General features: G+C 29.6%; 1 protein-coding gene across 1 annotated transcript; it reads right to left on the bottom strand.

The window, feature by feature from the left end:
- Positions 1 to 550: 550 nt before the first annotated feature.
- On the bottom strand, positions 551 to 13,530 carry LOC113369747. Its single transcript, XM_026610308.1, has 4 exons — positions 13,253 to 13,530; positions 1,120 to 1,231; positions 861 to 1,050; positions 551 to 753 (listed from the first exon to the last, which is right to left on the bottom strand). The coding sequence occupies exons 1-4, from the start codon at positions 13,528 to 13,530 to the stop codon at positions 551 to 553; spliced, it is 783 nt and encodes a 260-aa protein (XP_026466093.1).
- Positions 13,531 to 17,331: the final 3,801 nt, after the last annotated feature.

Raw genomic sequence — 17,331 nt, 5'->3', positions numbered from 1 at the left:
TTCTCGATCAAAGTGTCGCTGAAAAACTGAATCTTCTTCAGCCCTGACGTGACCGTGGAAATCCGGCTGACCGGTTTTCAACACGACGTATTCGTGTTTTTTAATGAAACGCCCTGACGTGTGTACGTGGGGGGAATGAAAGATTATTCTTATCGGCACCAAGTGATCTTCGCTCTTTTGACTGTGACTATGAACCCTTCTCGTAGACGGATTCAGAGGGCGCCCCCTTGGGAATCCTCTGAAGATCTCCCAGTTCGATTCGACGATGTTGTCAACTTGATTATGGTTCTGCTCTTCCGTCATATCTGTCTCGTCCATCGCTGAACTTTGTTTACGAACATTGTCGTTTTTTGGGGTTGCTGGGGTAGAAAGTTCACTTTCTGTAATTGGTTGAGTCGTTGAATATTCCTCCTTGTGGTGCGACTCCTCATCGACCACGATGTAGTCGTATTCATTGTGCAAACTAACGTCGGCTTGGGAGAATATATCTCCGACCATATCGTCACCCCTAGAACATTGTTTGATGATGACAGATGGTTAGAACTGGTGTCTAAATACGTGCTATTGTCAAGTATTTGTGATTGTTATTATTTCCGTCATCCGTGTCGAATGTAGTACTTTCCATACTTTTATCATTTTCGAAATGATCTATTGTTGTACTTGTACTATCAAAAATATCAGATGTGGAATCTTCTTCATATACAGTTGATCTTGATATAGGTTCTTGATCAACTTGTTGCGTCAAGTTGATTTCTGTTGTATCCACATTTTGCGGATTATTTGGTATTTGAATATTGTAACCTTTCAACAGTTCAGGATCAAAATGATCTTCTGGAGAGAAAAATCGTTATCAACTTCACCAGAACCTTCTTCATTGAGTATAAATACTCCTGAATTTGAATTATTCATTGCATCTTGCTTCAAAGTCTCATTTAAAGTAAAATTTATTTGAGATTCTAGAAAATCGCTTGAAATTGTAGGAATTTCTTTCGTTACAGGCTCTTCAGAAGTGTTATTTTGACGCAAAGTCGTTTCATCAGGTATTTGTATCTAAAATGATTTTTACATGTATGTTTTTATTAGTACTAAAACATATACATTTTCCTTTTATGATTTTACCTTGCAGGTTCCACATGGTTCATCATGATATGTCGATAAAATGGCTGCTTTTACGTACGGAAATTGTATTAAGCTCCAAGGATTTATGATTTGATACGCGAGTCTTCCGCATCTGAAATCAATAAATTGAAATACCTCAGGGCGGTTACGATATAAAAAGAAAATATATAAGATATTGTCACATGTCTCATATTACGTACGATATGACATAAAACCAAATAAAACCTATAAAAAATTGATTTTGTGGGCATGAAAACAATATTTAATCAAAAAATATACAAATGTGTTATATATTCTTAACCCTTTCCACTCGGATGGCAAAAACATATAAATCTCGTAATTCGCGAGTGGAAAGGGTTAATACTACCGAATTCTTGCAACTATTGGATTATTATGAACAGTCAAAAATTAAGAGTGAAATTATTTTTCATTCATAGATTTCATTTAAAAATTCAATATTTTATCTGTATTGAATAATCTCAAATATATGTTGGGGTAATTTTTACACACATTTAAATGCTCATATATTAAGTTGTTTTATTTAATCTTCAAAAATTTTTAATCTATATAAGTGGTTTAAAATTACCATCAGCGCCTATACTAAATTATTCAGAGTTATTTTATTATTTATTACATAACATAAATCACTTCGCAATCTGTAAAAGTATACTCTTTTACACATGCAATTCGAAGAAATAATAAAAGTTGTAAAATCAATTAAGTTTAAATTATTTATGTTTCCTCAATACTAGTATCATGTTATTAAATTAAATGATCGGAAAATGATAAATTTTAAATAATTTTCATGGGTAGATAAGGTATGCCATGGCTGAGACGCAATAATATTATATTTGGAATGCAAAATAACTCTTTAATATTTTAATTTCATTTCATCAAAACTTTTATCGTTATTTCCGCAATATAAAAATATCTATATAATATAATTTTATTACTGTTATTTCTACGAAGTTATTTATTTCAGTAGTAATGTTTGTAGGATTTGCAAGTTATAAAATGAGTGGCGTTTGTAAAAAAACGTCGTGTGAATAGAGAAAGGCTGCAAAACGTAACTAGGTGTAAGTGGAATTTTGTCTTGAAGCAAGTTGCATAAGCTTCCCGACATGTGCATATAAAAGCTTAATCAATAAGATTTGAGATTAGCAACTTTCAAAATTATCACGATAGAATTTTGAAATTTTGACGGCTCATTAAACTCATTAAACTCTATACAAGGATTCATCAAAATCGTTAAAAAAATTATTATCAAGAAACGGCTTGGTAAATCATTACCAAAAATTAATGCTCAACAGATATCTTTCGACAGATTTTTAAATTTTCAAAATTGGTTCAGGAGTTTTTGCTGAAACATAAATAATTTTGCACTATTTTGATAATTCTGAGGAAACAGCTAGGTCGATTGTCTCCCGATCCTAATCAACGTAGAGCTTCATCAAATAGGTTGTAAATTTTTAAAATCGGTGTTGTATTTTTGAGAAAAAATGAGACATAAGTCACTATACACTAGATTTGAGGACATTGAGTCGTATATATATATATACACTAGATTTATATGCAATCATATAAAATTTGGAAATGATATTATAATTCTATAGAGTTATTTGTGAAGCTTTATCCATAAATTAAAAGTATTAAAATAACCACTAACAGTGTGGTTCAAAAATATATTCCTTTGTTCCTGTTACCTCAAAATAGATGATTTATTAAATTATGACTATTTAAATAATTATCATCTAGAAGTTGCAAAAAGATCAAATTGCTTCATCTTTCCAACAATTGTATCGAAAAATCGTCATCACATACATTTGCCTTCTTAATATTGGCTCACATACATACACTTGATTTGTTGTTCAATTAAGGAAAATTTGGCAATGATTTTATAATTCTATAAAATAATTTGTGAAGTTTCATTCATAAATAAGAAGTGTTAAATCAACAACTAACCGCGTGGTTCAAAAATTATGTTCAGCTTCATCTGTTATCTCAAAATAGATGATTTACCATAGTAAATTGTGACTATGAAGATAATTATCATCTATCATCTGCAAAAACATCAAATTCCTTCATCTAGCCAACAATTGTGTCAAAAAATTGTCATCACATACTTTGACCTGTTTCTTAATTTTGGCTTGCATACATACACTTGATTTGTTGGTTCATTATTGAAAATGTGACAATGATGTTACAATTCTATAGGGGGGTCCATCCAAAAGTAAAAAGTGTTAAATCAACCACTATAAGTAAAAAGAGTTAAATCAAAACTGCACCTGCTACAACAAAATAGATAATTTACTATTGTAAATTGTGACTATTTACATAATCATCTAGAAACTGTGAATAGTTCAAATTTATCGTGCTAATAATTATGTCCATCATCACACAAGCATACTTTTTCCAATTTTGGTGTCAAACAATTTGAAAACAAAATTATTAAGTCGGATGTTCTGGTGATTTTCTGATAAAAATGCAAACTTTTCCTTCGGGACGTGAATAATTGGAATCTTGTCTGAGACTCTGACCGCAAAATAATAAGATAGATAGTTTATAAAACTTTACTTGCCACATTTCTCTACTAAATAGTATACTCCACCCCCTATGGTCTTACTTCAAATTTATTCCAGAGGCGTAATACGTTTTTCAATTTTCACTAACGCATGAATGCTTGAAATTAATAACACCATTTAGTAACCTCGAAAACTAAAATAAACATAAAGGAAGTACAATAATTAGCGCATTCTACAATAAATAAAAAGGGTGTTAAAATCAACCCTCCGGGTCGCGTGCCGGTGCCAACCTATTCCATTAAATCACGTGCCGTGGGCGTTCGATCAGTCACGAGAGGGTGCTACATTAAATATTGCCCACCTCAAATAGGTACGTAAGGACGCTCGTTAAACACCAATTAAGGATATCGTTTAAAATAACAATACGGTAAAAGCTTTGTTATTTTTATTATGATGGATGGGTACTCATTTCAAATCCTTAAGTAATAACTCTAAACTCTGAACGTGAACTTGAAAACTAACGCGTTCCAGCGAATTTATTCAAATAAGGGTGGTTTTATCGATTTTTATGAATTCATTTTTTTTCTTAGTCATGCAACAAGTAATATGTCTGCTAAATGATTAAATAAGTGCATTTTTTGATAAAGTTACTGGTTTAAACAATAAATCTTCACTTTAGTATTATTACTACCCAATAATTTTTACAACTTTCCTTTTTTTATATCGCCATATAATTTGCAAATGTCTTTTGCGGACATCTAGTAAATCTAAAGACAATATAATGAGTTGAATGCCGTATGATAAATAAATGGCAATAGTACAAGTAGCCACTGTTACTTCTACTTCAAATACAAAATACAATTGAATAAAGGTTTCCTTAAAAACAAAGTAATCAAAACCTTTGATGCCTCAAGCATGGCATCGTGCCTTAAGGCAAATTGCTTGAACTTCACGTTTTGAAAACTAAATTATAAAAAAAACTTTGCAAAACTTCTGAAACATTGAAATACCATTTCTGGCACTTTGTACCCCGTATCTCCGAAACGGCTAGACCTGCCTTTGCCAAAAACTAACCAGCACGTCTCCTTATCAGTAGAAATCGAATGGTTTTTGAATTATTCAAATCGGTGTACGCGTTATCGCTACGAAAATGTGTATACGCATACACGCACACACACGCAGACACACACACGCACACACGCATACACACACACGCACACACACATACTCATACATCGATTTTTTCTAAGGTATGCCAAAATGTTCAGAAACTTCTGAATCGTAAAGATATACATATAAAAATTTTCATTTTCAATTTTTTTGCGATTACTATAATTCTTCTATATAGCAGAGCTCTAGCTGGTAAGTTTTACAATTATCCTAACATGATAATAAGTAAAATTTTAAGAATAGAAAATGTGCTTTATGAATACAAAATCTTCTGACCAATGTCGGTGACTTTGAGATTGTGTAATAAAACTAAAGCAATGTTTTAAATATTATTTCTATTAAATGTGTATATTAAATTATTTAATCAGTTTATTTTTCGATTTAGTTACTGGTTTGGACAATCAATCCAAAACAATCTATTGTTAGATTTTTTACATTTGCTTCGTCTTGATTTTTCCCACCAAAATCATTCAAGTTATTTTGTGTTGAGAATATATACGTCCATGTATTTTCAATCGTTAAAAATTCCCAAACCCTCTGATAAAAATCAATTGGAACCTTACTGATGAGATTCACACGGATTACCTGCTCTTTTATTTGTAATTAGTTATTTAGTTAATATGAAAGATCAAAAATCATTCAAAAAGTATCAATTGAAAACGACCTTCTATTTAGCAATATAAGATTTAATGCTGGTTGTAATTAGTTAGTAATATTGATCAAAATATATTTTTTTGTTATTTTTAAACAGCAATGAAAACTTAACAGTTCTATGAACAGTTGTGATAAAACAACTCATTACCAATAACGTTTCTCAAAAGATTTAACAGTTGACCTATCTATATTTGATAAATTTTTCGTTAGAAATTTTCTAGTAGGTATTAAAGCTGTCCTTGGCGGGTATAGAAATTATAAGGCCAAAGCACTTGCCGTGGAGCTATAAATAAGCTTTAGGTGGTTACTGCATTTTTGCATTGCAATATTTTTTAACTTCCCTTTTAACTTTTAAGGGCAAGTTATAATAATCGCAAAAAAATCGAAAATGAAAATTTTTATATAACTTTACGTTTTAAAGGTTTCTGAACATTTTGGCATACCTTAGAAAAAATGGATGTATGTGTGTGTATGTGTATGTGTGCGCGCGGATATAAATTTTTGTCGACGATTTCGGGAACACCGATGAACCGATTTAAATAATTCAAAAAATATTCGATTCGTATTGATAATGAGACGTGTTGATTAGTTTTTAGCGAAGGCAGGTCTAACCGTTCTGAAGATATGGGGTAAAAAGTGCCAAAAAAGATAACTCAGTTTTTAAGAGGACGGTCCAGCGGTTATCGACTCTCAATAAAAATAAGTTAAAAAATGTCATTTGACCGTCCAAAACGTTTATTGGACATATGTACATCAACTTACCAGATATTTTATAGAAATTTTAATAATGTGTACATACTTTGTGTAATTTTTTTTCGGTTTTGTACCAAGATTTTTAATTACGGTACGGGTAGTTCCAGCCATTTGCCTTAAGGTACGATGCCAGGCACTCCACTAGTTTTTATTTATTTTTGTCTCACATAATCTCTAGCTGATTTTATTATCAATAAAACTTAGTTATTGAATTGTAAGTAGATAAAGCATACTTTGTTAAAATTTTGAATCAATTTTAAAATTTCTTAGATATTATTAAACAATTAGAAATTATGATAAAAATAAATCGAATAATTATATTTTTTATTTTTAATGCAAAGATCAACAATTTTTATAAAAAAATACAGTCAGGCTATGTGAAAGAAGCTTTGCTTTTGCAACATCGGTTTTCACTTAGAAATACTGTTGGAATTCGCTTCCAAGTAGAAACAGCACTTTCTGAGCTAATTAGAAATTAACAGTATTATAGAAATTCTAACAATAAAATTATACCAAATATAGATTGGCCAAATGATGGGTTGCCTTCTAAAAAGCCTCGTAGTTAAGAAGTATAATCACAATAGCTCATAAAACTATTCAAGTTCTGACTAGTATTCTACAGGTTTCATCTGGAACAAATTTTAAATAAAATTCAAAAATTAAGTTGAATGGTCGAAAATGTCAATGAAACTTATCACCATGGACTAATCTCAGAATTAATTCGTTACCGTATAATTAAACTTTTAAAGCTGCGCTCTACTTTCGTGTCTTTTGAATTTTTTACGTCTTAACAAGTAGCATTTATCTTTAATTTATTACGTTCGTTAAATTGTATTTGAAATCTACCGAAATAACAGTGGACCCTTTGTTATCTTTATTATAATGGATACCGGTTCTTTGCGAGACAGAAGTATCGACATAAACGCTTGAGCCGAACACAAATTGCGACGGATGGCAAACGCGTTACGGCGATCCGGCTATCAATTTCAGGTTATTCTTTTACCTTGGTAAATAATGAAATACTTTTCTATAAATGTTTGTTATTCAATTAAAACTACAGGGCGTGGCATCGTGCCTTAAGGCAAATTGCTAAAAACTCTCCGTACCGAAAATTAAATTTTATACAGCTTTAAAATTTTTTGAAGGCGTTGAAAAAAATAGAATTATGAGGAGTTTGAAATTTTTTAAGACGCCTGATTTTTTTAAAAAAAGTTATATATATATAGTTGCAGACTAACGGCTTCCGTTCAATTTTCAGACAGTTCATTTTTTCTACCTTGAACAATAATGAAATAAATTTTCTTATATAAAATGTTTATTATTTAATTTGAAACTAGTGGTGCATAGCATCATGCCTTAAGGCAAATTGCTAAAACTTCCCGTACCGAAAATTAAAATTAGCATGAAGTTTTAAAATTTGTTGAAAAACATTGAATAAATTAGATTTTTGAAAATTTTGTAATTTTTTTTAAATTTCGACTTGTAAAAATTGTACTATATATATATAGTCGCAGTCTAACGGAAAAACATACATATGTACGGAATCCTTGGAAACGTAAACAAAATTTGTAATTATTATTGAAATATCTGATAATTTGATGTGCATATGTCTAATGAACATTTTTGTCCGCCAAATGGTAGTAGTATAGGTATTCTTTTTTACATTTTTCATTGGATTTCCAAAACCGCTACAAAAATTCTCAAAAATTCAATCTGTTGTTCATTTTGGTAATACAAATAACATGTTTTCTGAATCATTCAAATAGGACGATCCGTTATCTTAAAAAACTAATTACAATCATTGGCACTTTGGTATCTTCAAAACAGCTGGCCCTGCATTTGCCAATAACTCATCAATACGTCTCCTCATTAATACGAATTGAATGTTTTTCTTGAATTATTCAAATCGGTTGATCCGTGTTCACAAAATGGAAATTTTGTATTGTACATACTTACACACACATACATATACATCCATCTTTCAATATTTTTTGAAATTAAAAAAAAAAATGAAATAAAAAAAATCTTTCTACAAAAGCAATCATTTCGCAAATACAAGCAAAAAACTTTTAATCATTGAAATCGGATAATAACTGTCATTTTTTGCACATTTAGCTCCGTATCTCCAAAACGGCTGACCTGCCTTTGCCGAAAACTAATCACAACATCACCCCATCATTGCGAATTGAATGTTATTTGGTACATTCAAATCGGATACTAAGTTTCTCTTAAAAACTCGATATCAATTTTCTGTAACTTTGCTTTTTATCTCCGAAACGGCTGAGCCAACTTTTGCCAAAAACTAATCACCACATCTCTCTATTAATAAAAAATCGATTGTTTCTTAATCATTCAAATCAGTTGTTCCGTAGGCCCGAAATCGTCGACAAAAAATTGTATTCACACATACACACGCACATTCATTTTTCTGATTGTGAGGTATGCCAAAATGTTCAGAACCCTCTGAAACAAAAAGATTTGCTAAAATTTTCAATTTCGATTTTGGACGATTACAATAACTTACCCTACGAGAAGTTAATAACATACTAAAGCATAACTTGTTTTACTATAAAAATTTCAATGATTGAAGATTCAAGAAAAACTCAAAATAAACATAAGTGATTGTTCCTATTCATTATTAGTTCCTTTCCATTATATTTTAAATGATGTGCAGAAATACATCGAAACACATTCAAATTATATTTATAGATTTTGATAATAAAAGTCTTATTTTGCCAGCAGTAATATTAGGTACTGAATATGATGAAAAACGGAATACTTACAATATATTACAAGTATTTTGAACGTTACTCAATTTAGTAATTTCATATTTACAAAAAAAAAAACATTAGCAGAGTACTATTGTAATAAAAATAACTAGTTAATCTTTTGAATGATTCTGAAGAATTACATCAAAACATCTTGGAAAAAATTTGTTTCAAAAAAAAATGTTTTGTCACCCCTATATTGTTATATTATAATAATAATCGTCTAAATGATTATGTTGTGTTGTGTGTTGTGTTACATATAACATAATGAAATTATATTTATAGATTTTCATAATCAAAGTTTTATAATTAGTTTTGATCCGTAATATAAGTGTTACTATGAAGAGAAGAAAAATTGAATAAAACTCTTACTATACTTTACATGTAGGTTAATTTATTTTTAACATTAAACAAAACAATGAATCAATACCTAAAGAGAAGAGAAATTAGTGAGTAATCAAAATAAACCATAAATATGTTCTAATATGTTAAAGTTCAAGTCTTCATTTATTTATTTATACTACTGAAAATTTATACATCTTGCAAGTTCCAGACCACAAAAAATTTAGCAGGTGCATTTCTTGGCAAACCGTATTCAAGTTAATATTTTTATAGGGTGGAGTAAAACCAACATCATCACTTGTTTTATATTTTTATTCATTTCAAGTCCTACCTATATCGACTGTCGCATCATTCGAAATCGAATATTAGGAATTCGGTTCGATGCTTTCAGCTTGTCTCCGAAATTGGGTACAATATGCACATGTTGTGCGACCGGTCCGGAAGTCAATGACATATTTAGTGCAAAGTTCGAACTATTGATGGGTATTACAGAGCAGCATCGGAATATTGTGAATAAACAATATTATTACCGCATATTGGTTGTAATGTCACTCTTTGGAATAATCTGTCGATTGATAGATAACTAGATAAATTTTCCATGTGAAATATGCATATGAGCGATGTGGGTCTGTCTGCGAATTCAGATGTAACACCACTTATGTTAATATACATTAAGGCAAATTTCAAAAATCAAAAAATAAAATTCTCAAGATAGAGTCATTTTTTTAGAACTCTAAAAAAAAAGATGTTTAAGATTTTTGAAATTTCTGAAAAAAATTGACCTTTTTGAAAAATTTGTTTTTTTATACTTGGAAATATTTTGAACTTTTTTTCAAAGCAATCATTTTTTTCAAAGCAATACGTTAGCTGCGTAGAAAGAAAATATTGAAGCGCGTAAGCGCCGCGTCGCCGGAACAGATAATAATATTGCACAAACCCTATAGAGATGTAAAAAAAATTTATGCTTATTATTGAAATCTCTATAAAATATCTGATAATTTGATGGGATGTGCGCATGTCTAATCATTTTTGACAGTCAAATCACATTTTTTTATTTTTTTACTCAATCTCCGAAACCGCTAGACCTGCCTTCCCAAAAGTTTAATTATTTCTTCTATTTGTCAATATGTAAATTTTTTTGTAAAATTTGTAACTGTTTTTTGAATTATTGAAATGGGACGTTCCGTTCTCTCAAAAACCGAATTAATATTTTTGGCATTTTTTCCCCGTATCTTCGGAACGGCTGAACCTGCCTTTGCCTCAAACTAACCAGCACATCTCCTTATGAATAGGAATAGAATATTTTTTGAACCATTCAAATCGGTTGATCCGTGCGCACGAAAACGTGGACGAAATATTGCATCCATATATACATACACACACACACCCAGTTTTTAAAGATATGCCAAAACGTTCAGAAACCTTCAAAACGTGAAGATATGCAAAATTTAGATTTTTGGACGATTACTATAACTTACCCTATGGGAAGTTAATTATAGTAACTAAATTTTTTATCAATAATCAATATATAAAAGTAATAATCAAATAGCTTTTTGTTAAATTTCCAATTCAGCAGCAAAAGAATATAACCAGAACATATTATTGGTAGCATTTAGCAACTACAAAAAGTTCAACATTATGAACTGATGAAATAAATAAATAGGTCTCTGCATTAATATGCAAGATGACTACATAGTTATTTATTCCATTATTTATGCCAATGTAGTTGAACTGATTAATTATATATTTCGAATTGATTGATCACTGATCTGCAAAGTTCAGATAAAACTAAAATTTAATCACGATTTATTTACGCCTTTAATTTTAAAATTATTAACCTAACCGTTCGTCAACATTTTTTTCTTTCTGAAGTAGTGCACATCCCTTTTTTGATAATAAACAACAAAAAAAACATGATTATTTTTACAGGTTAAAACTAACATTTCTAAAAGCGTCTTATTTTCTAATGATAATATGCTGAAAAATCAGCCTAAGATTGGAAAATCGTTTCTGATAGCGTATTTTACTCTTATAACTATTATGCTGTGTAATTAAAATCGGACAAAAATTTTAAATTTCGTTTTTGAAATAGTCTAATTCTTTCACAACTTTGATGCTGTAAAATTAATAAGAGACTGATTTTTTAAAGTTCGATTCTGAAAGCGTCTAAATCTTTTATAATTATTTTGCACGCTGTATTAACATTAGACTACATATTAAATTATTATTAATGATGCAAGACTTTTGGCACTCTCTTCAAATATAATTATAGTAGTATAACCATAGAAAAATGTATAGCAACATATTAGTTTATTTTTTTGTGTACTACTATTTTCATCATCATTTTTTCAATATCTTGTTTCTATAGCTATTGAAGTACAAATAAAGAGCTTCCATATCTATAAGTGGGCGGGCAAGACCTATCTACAATTATATTTATATTTATTTATATTTACACATTATACAATTATAGATATTAATGGTACATAACTTAAATTAATACATAATAATACATTATTAAATGAAAATAATTTAGAAAAAACAAATGTTCACTCAAAAGTCAAAAGGTTTTGTCAAAGGCAGGTTCAGCCATTTCAAAGATACAAAGCTAAATGTACAAAATTTGCATCCGATATAAATGATTAAGAAAACTTACTGCTTGTATCAATTTGACAAAATAATTGCATTTGAAAAAACAAAATTATATTTCAAATTTTTGCAAGCAAATAGAAATCAAGATTTTGAGAGAACTCAGTATCCGATTTGAATGATCCAAAAAAACATTCAAATTGTAATGATTGGGACAAGAGGTGATTAGTTTTTGTCAAAGGCAGGTTCAGCCATTTCAAAGATATAATAATATAAGATCCTTAACAATTCATTTAATCATCAACTATTTTTTATTCGATCCATATTAAGAATCATTACTTGTTATAGAGATCAAAATACCAAAATTTTTGGAACTTAATTCAAAACCGTGTGTGATGGAAATTTGTTTCACAGAGGTGAAGCTTCGGCCTTGTAATCATAAGATTTGGAGTTCAAATGCCAGCACCCATAAAATTTATATTTTGCATTGGTTGAATAAGTTTGCTATTATTTCGTTTTTTTTTATTTTAAAAACATTGTATTGCAATTTACCCCGCCTATGGGGTAAAATGGATCAGGTTGCAAATTTTTGAAAAAATGGTAAAAAAAAAATATTTCTATGATGATAAATTAGGTGAGAGTTTTACGAATTATAGTCATAAAATTTGTCTGTTTGATATGTGTTACTTGTTGTGAATCAACTATGTTAACAACTAAAGTTAAATTGGACTTTTGTGCCCCGCCCTACGGCCCTACTATATGCAAAAATCATTTTTGTACAGACCATGGCACCAAAATAAGATATAAGAAGTATGTAAAATATATTTGTAAGTATGTAGTAAGTATATATGTAAGTAAGTAAGTATGTAGAACTACGATGACTTTAACATTGAAAATGTTATCACAATTTTCAAAAATGTAAAAAAAAAAATCAAAATATCTCAAAAAAAAATTTTTTTTCAAGTTTTGCAATAAAAATCATATTTTGAAATATTTACAAAAAATCAAAATTTTCAATAAAATTCAATATTCTCAAAAAATACCATTCTTTTCGAGTTTTTCAACAAATTCCTATTTTTGAAATGTTTACAAAATTTCAAAAATGTTAAAAAAAATTAAGATTTCCAAAAAATTTCTAAATCCCAAATAATTTAATTTTTAATTTAATGAAAAGTTTAGATATAGAATAATGTGAGAGATCAAATGCTAAAAATAAAGTACAATAAAAAAAATTATGTAATACTGAATGGTGATGTTCAACTACTGTAAGCAGTTTCAATGCAATTGCCAAACGAACATATCAATTGTCTCACCTATCACTATCACCCTCCATACCTGTCAATAACCAGAACGTGGTTGTCATCCGCTCCTAGTCCATGTTTGATCCTCGAATAAGCGTCGTCTTTGAGAACAGTGACTTCCTTTCCCGCGGCATAATTAAGCATCTGGTCCGGATCGGCATCAGCGTCAGCGTCAACGTCACCATATCCTCCGCCACTCGCAACCAGGTCCCCATATCCAGGTGACGACTCCTGGACGATGTTGGCGAATGATTCTGCCGAAGACTGGAACGGATACGAGCCGGAAGACTCGGCGCGACTGTTGACGATCATGAATTGGAGCGAACGGTAATCGGACGCGGACGCCGAGAGGTCGTTCAACAGTTTCCGCAACCTGCAATTGCAGAGAAAATTGGATCGGATTAGAAATCACTTCCATGCCAATTGACATCATTGAACATTATTAACTAAAGTTTGCGTCGTATATATTGCTTGCAGTTGAAGACACTTTAATTAAGAAATGTAATACTACTGGTCTTTAATAAAAAGCAATGGCAATAATTGTACTTTAAAACTAGGGATTTATAGTATCGTGCCATAAGGCAAATTGCTGGAACTTCACGTTTTGTAATTTAAATTTTTTAAAGCCTTAACATTTTTTGAAAGCTTTGTAAAAATCAGATTTTTCTGAGAAATTTGGAATCTTTGAATTTTGAATTCTTTATTAACTTCCCGTAGGGAAAGTTATTGTAATGGGCCGAAAATCGAAATTGAAAAATTTTTACATTTCTCGACGTTTTAAAGGTTTCTGAACATTTTGGCATACCTCAGAAAAAAAGGATGTGTGTGTATGTGTGTGAGAGTGTGTATGTATGTATGGATACAACTTTTCGTCCACGTTTTCGGGCGCACGGATCAACCGATTTGAATGGTTCAAAAAACATTCGCTTCCTATTGATAGGAAGATGTGCTGAATAGTTTTTTTCAAAGGCAGGTCCAGCCATTATGGAGATACGGAGCAAAGAGTGCAGAAAATACAAAATTTTGAGAGAACGGGGAATCCGATTTGAATGATCTAAAAAACATTCAATTTGTAATGATTGGGAGAATAGGTGATTAGTTTTTAACAAAGGCCGGTTCAGTCATTTCAAAGATACAGAGCTAAATGTACAAAATATGGCAGTTTTTGAGAGAACTAAGCGTCCGATTGAATGAATCAAAAAACTTTCTGCTTGTTTCAATAAAATAATTGCTTTTGGAAATTAAAATTTTTGTTCCAATTTTTTTTTTCAAAATTTTTTTTAAATTTTTTTTTTTGTATATTGAAGATAATTCAGATTTTAATTTTAATTCGGACTAAAGTTCTAATACACTTTAAATAAATAATTTCTACTTTGCAATTCAGTTTATATAATTCTTTAAATATTAGGCAATGTTACAGTATTTATAACAATCTATTTGAAAATATTTAATATTCCTCGAACATTTTGTTACGATACGGGAAGTTCCAGCAATTTGCCTTAAGGCACGATGCCATGCACCCCACTAGTTTTTTGAAAGCTTTGAAAAAAATCAGGTTTTTCTGAGAATTTTGAATTTTTTTGTTTTTTTTGTAACATAAATTTTTATTAAAATATGAAATATATTGAAAAACTTCGAAACATTTAGAATTTATTGAAATTTTGTTTTATTTACAACATTTTGAAAATTTTGTATAATTTACGAAATATGTTGTAAAACTTAAAAAAAATATTTTTTTTTGATAATTTTGAGTTTTTTTTTTTGAAAATTTTGACACTTTTTAAAAACGTAGATCTTTTTTAAAACGATCTTGAGCTAAGGTAACAATTTTAGAGACGGAATATCTGAAAACAAAAAGGCACGCCTTCCTATTAAGACGAACGAATGAATTTTTTTGAATCGGTTGATCCGTGCTCTTGAAATTGTGGACAAAAATTGCTTCCGAACATAAACACTCGCTCGCGCGCACACACACACACACACACACACAAATTCATTATTTTCTTCTTAAGTATGCCAAAATGTTCATTTAAAATGTTCGTTTTTCTATATCTCTAACAGATATAGAAAAAATTATATTAGATTTTTGTAATTACTAACTTACCCTATTAAATTATTTAAAAAAAAAAATAAAAGATATGAAGTTTTAGAACCCAACATTCAAATCATAAGTTAAATACCGTTAAAAATTATTGTGAATGACAAAAATATCTGACAAGAACAGAAGTATAGACAAAAAACATATAATGAAAATCCTGAGGTGCTAATGAACTTAAAACTTGGAAAACATTAATAAAGTTTCTCAATTCATAGTATTTATATTCAAGCATCCGAGAATTGAATTAAAAAAACTGAAATAGGTTTAAAACATTTTTAATAAATCAATATATGGTTGTTTATTTACTTTCAAAAGAAATTTGTATTTGCCAAAAAATCTAATTATGTGTTTTATCGATGGTTCAAGTCATTCTGAATCGTTAGACACCAAAATTTTAAAAAGTATGTTTGATTGTGTGCGAGCTTATGTGTATGTGAAAAATGGTCGATGTTTTCAGTAAGAGATTGAAGATTTTAATACGATATACATACACATACACACACATAAATATTTAGTTTACATATATAGATGATTTATTATTCCAAGATGAGAATATTATTGACTACCATTAAATCTTCCATTAGGATTATGATTACAAATAGAGGTTAACTTTATAGCGCCATAATTCTTAGGTAATTTTTCCAGGTTTCTCATATGAATCACGTACACTAGCGGTTAGTTTCACGATTGTAAATATGTAATAGAAAACGTCGACATATAGCAAAAACTTGAACATGTCCTAATACGTATTTCACCATGAAAAACAGAACACATCATAAAAAATAAATTAACTTTTTTAAAGGACAACTCAATTTGTTTGTTGTTTCATTTCATAATGAAGGTGATTTCAAATTGATTTGTAACAATCTGACAATTCAGTAGTTTTCGAAATATTCAATTAAAAAAATATCATTACAGAGAATCAGAAACCCATTACAATATAATCACAAAGAAAAACTGGTAAGAGAAGTGTACAAACAGTAATGTTTCTTTTTTAACCTGACCTAAAATTACATTAGGTTTCACGAGATAGTTTCACTTTAAATTGATGTCGTTATGAGAAAAAGCTATTTATTTGTGAATTATTTGGTTAAAATAAAAACTTTGTATGTAACATTGCAAAATAACAGGAAATTGTGGCGATAGATCTTTCATTGCAAATGCCTCATTATATGATTTATTTCATACTTATATAAAAGTTTACAAAATAACAAATTATTAGGTATATATGTAATTCACATTACATTACACAAAACTCTATAGATTTCTTTCTGACAAGAAAATCCCAATCCAATTCTTCCTAAATAAATAGGCTCATGTATTTATATTCAATTAAATTTTGTAACTGCAATAGAACCTCGTAAGACGTTCATTCTCAATATGATTTCTCGCATAATACGCCACTTTACGCTAGTACCTGCGCTTTGGAATATATAGTCTCTATCTCGCATAATACGCTTGCTCGCATCAGTTAATAGTCTTAACAAGATTTTACTGTTATTTAAAAAGAGACAAAGGTAAAAATAAACACGTGAAATACATTCAATAGTAGTTCTGCCAAAATATCACTAATATTATTTTAAATTCACATTTATAATACATATTGATAATTATACATATGTATAAAATTCGAATTGAATAAATAATAGTAAAAAAAATTATGAGTAGATAATATTTATACTATGTTAAAATAAAAAGAACTTAATAACCGCCCATAGAGTAAAATTTAGTAATCGCAAAAAAATCTAAAATGAAAATTCTTATATATCTTTACGTTTCAGAGGTTTCTGAACATTTTAGCATACCTTATTATCAGAAAAAATGGATGCATGTGTGTGTGCAAATACAATTTTTTGTCGAGGAACTAGGATCAACCGATTTGATTGATTCAAAAAGCATTCGATGCCTATTGATAAGGAGACGTGCTGATTAGTTTTTGAGTGGAAGAAAGCAGATCTAGCCGTTTTGAAGATACGGAGCAAAAAGTGCCAAAAATGATAATTCAGTCAAGAAAA

The sequence above is a fragment of the Ctenocephalides felis genome, unplaced genomic scaffold (genome assembly GCF_003426905.1).
Source record: "Ctenocephalides felis isolate EL2017-DRISC unplaced genomic scaffold, ASM342690v1 CF-g0.4_SCAFFOLD_01486, whole genome shotgun sequence".
In the NCBI taxonomy this organism is placed as follows: Eukaryota; Metazoa; Arthropoda; class Insecta; order Siphonaptera; family Pulicidae; genus Ctenocephalides; species Ctenocephalides felis.
This window is presented reverse-complemented; position numbering and strand designations above follow the sequence as displayed.

What these genes read in the sequence shown, in the direction of transcription:
- LOC113369747 (XM_026610308.1), bottom strand. Translation starts at nt 13,530, where the DNA reads ATGATCGTCAACAGTCGCGCCGAGTCTTCCGGCTCGTATCCGTTCCAG. An exon ending in CACGTTCTGGTTATTGACAG is followed by an intron (nt 1,232 to 13,252) that starts GTATGGAGGGTG and finishes TATTGATTTCAG; the next exon opens with ATGCGGAAGACTCGCGTATC. An exon ending in AACCATGTGGAACCTGCAAG is followed by an intron (nt 1,051 to 1,119) that starts GTAAAATCATAA and finishes AAATCATTTTAG; the next exon opens with ATACAAATACCTGATGAAAC.